Raw genomic sequence first — 6,170 nt, forward strand, 5'->3', positions numbered from 1 at the left:
CTCGTGCGGTATTAAACTCCCAGCCCCCCAACGGCGAGTTATCCCCCACGGTGTGCAGTCCGCCTCGCCTGCTGTCACAGTTCACAGAAGCGTGGCAGGCACTGCCAGGGGTATCAGAGTGGGTTATGAAATCAATAAAGAACGGCTACACGCTTCAGTTCTTCCGCAGGCCGCCCCGTTTCAACGGTGTGTTAATGTCCACTGTATGGGAGCGGAATGCCTCAGTTCTGCAAGGGGAAATACACAACCTCCTCACAAAATGCACTGTAGAGACAGTGCCCCTAGCAGACCGCGAGAGCGGCTTCTACAGTCGTTATTTTCTGGTACGAAAGAAAGACAGCGGACTCCAATCTTGGACCTGAGACCGCTGAATCGTGCGCTTTCGAGGCACTCGTTCAAAATGATTACGCTGAGACAAATCCTCTCACACATCAGACCGAGAGATTGGTTTATCTCTGTGGATTTAAAGGATGCTTATTTTCATATTCAGGTAGCCCCTCGCCACAAGCGTTTCCTGAGATTTACATTCAAGGGGATAGCGTACCAATTCAAGGTCCTACCCTTCGGTTTATCCCTGGCTCCTCGTACGTTTACGAAATGCATGGATGCCGCTCTCTCTCCTCTGACAGAATTTTAATCACTGTTGCTGCCCCTTCATCTGCCGATGGTACTGCTTCAACTCATCTACTAAATCTGTCTATTACCACAAGCATATACCTTTTACCTTGCACCCGTTTTATCATGTCCACATAATCAATCACCAAGTGTTTATACTGGCATATGACCTATTGGTGTTGTTATACCTTTTCTAACATTATGTTTGGCGCAAATTTCACAGGAGGACAAAAATGAATCCACTACTGGTTTTAAATATGGGGACCAATATCCTTGTTGTTTAATTGTTTAATTCTCCTTATTACCTCCCCCCTCGCACAGTGATCAATTCCATGTGCATCTGGAATTAGAATGTTTAGAAGAGTGGTTGGTGCAACAATCTGTCCTTCCTGAGAACGGTAAACATTTTGAGTCTTTTATAGCTCCTCTTTGTTGCCACAAAGACTGTTCATATGAAGTTGCTTGTTCTTGTATTCGAAAACTATCATCAAATTGAGGCTGTGGTTCTATTAAAACAATTGGAGCTAATATTGCTGTTACGCATCCTGAGGCTTTTTTAGTTTCAAAATCTGCTACATTTATTTCCTTTGTTTACATAGTCATTACCTTTTTATGAGCTTGACTGCTAATCGATCAGGTAGCATCATCGCAGAGATTAACTGAATTATTTGGTTGGCATGTTGGATTGGAGTTCCATTAGTTTTTTTTTTTTAAATGTCTTTGTTTCCCTTTACTCCCTGTAATTTCTTATACAACTCTTTCTGAGCTTTACTGGATTCTGCATCTTCTTATCCTGTGTTTTTGGTCTTTTCTTTATTATCGGCTTCAATTTTATTTATTTTTCCTCTTTTTCATTTATTTTCAATTTTTCCATTTGTTGGCCCACATCTGTTCCTTTTGTCTTGATCATCCTGTTTGCTATTTTATCATTCATTTCATCTTCACCAGTGATTTGTTGTCATGGTCTTTCCCTGTTGTCCAGGGATGGTTTCTCATTTCAAGTTGTTTGGGATTACAGAAGCTGGTTGGTATATTTTAAGATGAGAGCTCTGGTCTCCGGTGTCAATCAACCATTCATCTGATCAATGAACAGTCCTCTTCTGAGATCTCAACACATTCTCACTGGTTCTTATTGTTGGAGCAAACCTTCATGGAATTGAGTTGCTGTCCCCTGTGAATGAGACTTAAACTATTTTTGTTAGTGACAACATTCCATCATCTGCTCATTTGGCCCGTTGTCCTTCCTGGTGTCACCTGTGGAAAGTGTATGTGGGCTGAATGCTGTCCTGGCCCCTTTCAGGGGTTTTTCATATTTTCATTTCCACCAGGGCTTAAATCTTATTTTTTGTCTCATATAGTTTGGCTTTTTATTATGATTTGCATTTTTTAATGTGAATATTATTATTATTATTCACTTTCAACCAATCTACTATCAACATATAATTTCTTAGGCATCTGGAAAGCATTCAGCTCACTTTTGCTCAAGTTAATAGTTACAAACCAACATTTCATATTTTGACAAAAATCTGCTTCATCTTGATATGCTGAAAAGAAAGTTAGATTAAACTTGTTTTGATCTGTGAATAATCAAAATATATTAAGTTAATATAATAAATAACAAATTTTAAGCGTTCTCTAGAGTGATCATTGGATATCTCACACCTGTGCCCACAAAGGAAGGTATGGAAGTTCTTCTGTTGGACGATCAATCTGTTGAAGTCTTTGACTGTTGCATTGGGTCATCAGCTTGTGATGTCACTCAAAGGCCCTCAAGGATCCTGCCCTGACAGTCTTGTCTGTCTTAAATATCTTGAAAAAATACTTTAATCTCTTTACAGCATTGACAGTTTTTCCTTTTAATACATTTTGGCAAAATCTTGTTATTAAAGATGATGCTCTATTGGTTATTATTAGACGCAAGATACCAGACGCTAAGACTTTTTTTTTTTTTTTGAGTAAAGAAAATGCTGTAATTATTATTATTATTATTATTATTATTATTATTAATGCTATTATTATAGGGGGGAAAAGGGAAAAAATAACACTATTAACTGGTATTTTTTCTACTCAAACCAGTTTCGGAACGGTAATAATACAGATGGAACGCATGAACAGAAACATTAAAATATCCATTCTGCTTGGAGTGAACAGACTGAAAACCATACTAGGTAGGGTTGTTGAGTTAGTGATGTTAGTGCACCTGACGCTCATACCCTTAAAATTGTTGTGCTTATTATTGTGTTGTAGGTCACATAATAATGTCAACATTGCAGATGATGTCCGGATCTCATTTATACTTAACTCATTCAGGCTATAGAGCACGTAATATTTTAGTATGTACTTATTGAAATTAAGTACCCACTTAGAGGGCATGCGATTTCGGATGCAGCCACCACTTCATGAGGGTGCCATGAGGGCCTGATGCCTAGTGGGACCTGTGCTCACAGCTCAGCACCGTGCAGCTTGATTAGCATTTGGCAGAGAACACTGGGTCAGTAATGGTCCAGGAAGAATATCCTTGGAGGGTCGCACAGACCTCCATGTGCAAGCCAGTGGTTCCCTTACTGCTGTTAGGCACCGGGATGAAATCTTCAGAGCCGCTGTCAGAACTTATGCTGGTGCAGTGGGCCCTGGGTTCCTCCTGGTGCATAATAATGCTGGCCTTAGGTGGCTAGAGTGTGTAGGTAGTTTTTAGATGATGAAGACATTGATGCCATTGACTGGCCCTCATGTTCCCCAGACCTGAATCCAAATGAGAACCTCTGGAACATTATGTATTGCAGCATCCGAAGCTGCCAAGTAGCACCACAGGCTGTCCAGGAGCTCACTGATGCCCTGATCCAGGTCTGGCAGGAGATCCCACAGATAGTGCTGGGCCGTATACCGGTTCACACCGAATACCGGTGTTTATTTTTGTTATGATATTAATTTTTTAAATAGCGCAATACCAGTGTATGTCGCTTAAACAACGTTCGGAACATGACACTGTTTGAAAGGACAGGACACCATTCACCATCTCATCAGGAGCATGCCCAGACATTGAGTGCATACAGGCACGTGGAGACCATACACACTACTGACTTACATTATGAGTTGCTGTGGTGAACTTCATGCTAGTTGTATCAGCCTGTAAGTTTTTTACATTGATTTTTGTTGTGATTTTGAATCCAGCCCTTGGAGTGTTGATGATTTTGGTTTCCATTGACTGTTGTCACTTAATTTGGTTCTTAAACCTCTATAGCATGGTGGTGCCCTCAGGCAACAAACTACCTTTTTGGACCTCTCATCACCCCTTTAAATTTTTTTATAAAAAAAATATACATATATATAATATCACCTGACATGTCTGTGATGCAGTGGCGGCTCGTGGGTTTTAAAATAGAGGAGGCACACTAATTGTATTGGTCTGGGATCCCTGCCGATTATTATTATTATTATTTGCAAAGCCACATAGGACACTGTGCCACCAATTGGTAAGATAAATAGAACTTTTTAACACGTTTAAATTTAAATAACTTTATTTAAAAAAAGAAAAAAATATATATATATGCATGTAATGCATGAATTTTTTTCACTCAATAAAAAAGTATCAGCTTATTATGGAAGCCCTTTTCCACCACTGAATAAAAAAAAAAAAAAAGATTATTGCGACTTTTTATCTCATAATTCTGACTTTGTTTCTCACAATTGCGTGATACAAACTCGAAATTGCGAGTTATAAAGTCAGAATTGCGAGATATAAACTCGCAATTCTGAGAAATAAAGTCACAATTGCGAGTTTTCTATTCCTTACGGAATATGCATAAACGGATGCATTGATGGTTTCTCCAGAAAAATTATCTGGCTTGAAGCATACAAAACGAACAATGACCCACGAGTAATTGCAGGTTATTTCCTACAAGCTGTTGCTGAGAATTACGGATTTCCACAAAGAGTTCGCATTGACCATGGAACTGAAAATGCGTATTTAGCAGATATGCAGACATTCTTCAGAGACACTGCGAGTGCAGAATATGTCACTCTTGGTCCAAGCACTGGGAACCAGAGAACTGAACGATGGTGGTCCACTTTGAGAAGCCTGTGCATACAACTTTGGATGGATCATTTGGAACAGCTAAAAGAAGATGGAAACTTTGTTGATACTTTCATTGCCAAATATCTCTACCAGTTTTGCTTCCAGGTTATTTCCTACAAGCTGTTGCTGAGAATTACGGATTTCCACAAAGAGTTCGCATTGACCATGGAACTGAAAATGCGTATTTAGCAGATATGCAGACATTCTTCAGAGACACTGCGAGTGCAGAATATGTCACTCTTGGTCCAAGCACTGGGAACCAGAGAACTGAACGATGGTGGTCCACTTTGAGAAGCCTGTGCATACAACTTTGGATGGATCATTTGGAACAGCTAAAAGAAGATGGAAACTTTGTTGATACTTTCATTGCCAAATATCTCTACCAGTTTTGCTTCCAACATTTTATACAGGTAACAAATTTTATCCTTAAAGAGAGTATTGAAGTTTGATTATAACTTAATATTATTTATTTACATAGCCTACAATTTGCAGTTTTATTAATGCATTTGGCAAGACAATGTAGAATATATGTTCCATTTCTTTTTTTCATGAAGGAAGAGCTTGATGAAATAGTCAGTGCCTGGAATTGCCACAGGATACGGCCAACTCACAACCCACGTGCTCCCAGTGGTCGACCTTCAATAATGTTTGCTGTTCCCAGCTTATATGGAGTGCAGAATTTCTTGCATCCAACTGAACAATCAAAACCGAGCATTTGCCAAGAGGAGTGTTTATTTAAAGACTACCCTTGTGATGAGGATGTCTTTCAACTGTGTGTAGAACTCATGGCTGAGCATAACCTTGTCATGTCAGATGATGTTTATGAAATTACAGACCTTTACCTCCAACTTCGTCAACTGTAGGTGTTGAACTGCAGCCTTTCACCAAGTTACTCTCCCTACCCAAGCAAGCTTGGACCACTGGAGGGAATCTCAAAGCTCTTGGCATCACATGCCAGTCTGTTTTGAGTCCAATCATAGGTAAGAAGGACTACATTTGCAGAGTTCTGCAAGGAAAACACTTCCCACAAACTGGCTGTCTGTGCTAATTAAGAAGCAGGCCTTCATAATTATAGTTCACATTTTTAAAAACTACCATCTGGCCATAAAGATTTTTGCATTTGTCTTTTGTTAAACTGACACTCAAGAGTGATATTAAAAATTGTCCCTTACATGTTTAAAGTAAAGATGTAATTGTTTTTCCCATATTATTATAGGTCACAACCATTCACAAGGCAAAAGAGAGTATTTATGGCTAGACTGGTGAGCACACTTTTCATATTCTTTTATTAATTGATCAATTTTGTATGCTTAAGAAATTAAAATAAAGATTTACCTATGCTAAAAAACTAACATTTCACTGGGGGGAACATGTGATTTTGATATCCAGCATTTGATCTAACATCATATTACATTGTTTTTTTTTGGGGGGGACCACTGGAGGGAATCTCAAAGCTCTTGGCATCACATGCCAGTCTGTT

At 39.1% G+C, this 6,170-nt stretch overlaps 1 protein-coding gene across 1 annotated transcript; it reads left to right on the forward strand.

The window, feature by feature from the left end:
• The first annotated feature begins 3,113 nt into the window (after window positions 1-3,113).
• On the forward strand, window positions 3,114-5,553 carry LOC107670349 (uncharacterized). Its single transcript, XM_016462922.1, has 4 exons — window positions 3,114-3,259; window positions 3,399-3,493; window positions 4,796-5,100; window positions 5,245-5,553. Exons 1-4 carry the CDS (start codon window positions 3,114-3,116, stop codon window positions 5,551-5,553), a joined length of 855 nt encoding a protein of 284 aa, XP_016318408.1.
• Window positions 5,554-6,170: the final 617 nt, after the last annotated feature.

This window comes from Sinocyclocheilus anshuiensis, unplaced genomic scaffold, assembly GCF_001515605.1.
Source record: "Sinocyclocheilus anshuiensis isolate Anshui unplaced genomic scaffold, SAMN03320099.WGS_v1.1 scaffold1041, whole genome shotgun sequence".
Classification (NCBI taxonomy): Eukaryota; Metazoa; Chordata; class Actinopteri; order Cypriniformes; family Cyprinidae; genus Sinocyclocheilus; species Sinocyclocheilus anshuiensis.

Excerpts from the sequence above, each read along its gene's own strand:
- LOC107670349 (XM_016462922.1), top strand. The coding sequence starts at position 3,114 with ATGGTCCAGGAAGAATATCCTTGGAGGGTCGCACAGACCTCCATGTGC. Across the intron at positions 3,260-3,398 it reads TGGGCCCTGGGTTCCTCCTG|CATCCGAAGCTGCCAAGTAG; the intron begins GTGCATAATAAT and ends TATGTATTGCAG. Across the intron at positions 5,101-5,244 it reads GCTTCCAACATTTTATACAG|GAAGAGCTTGATGAAATAGT; the intron begins GTAACAAATTTT and ends TTTTTCATGAAG.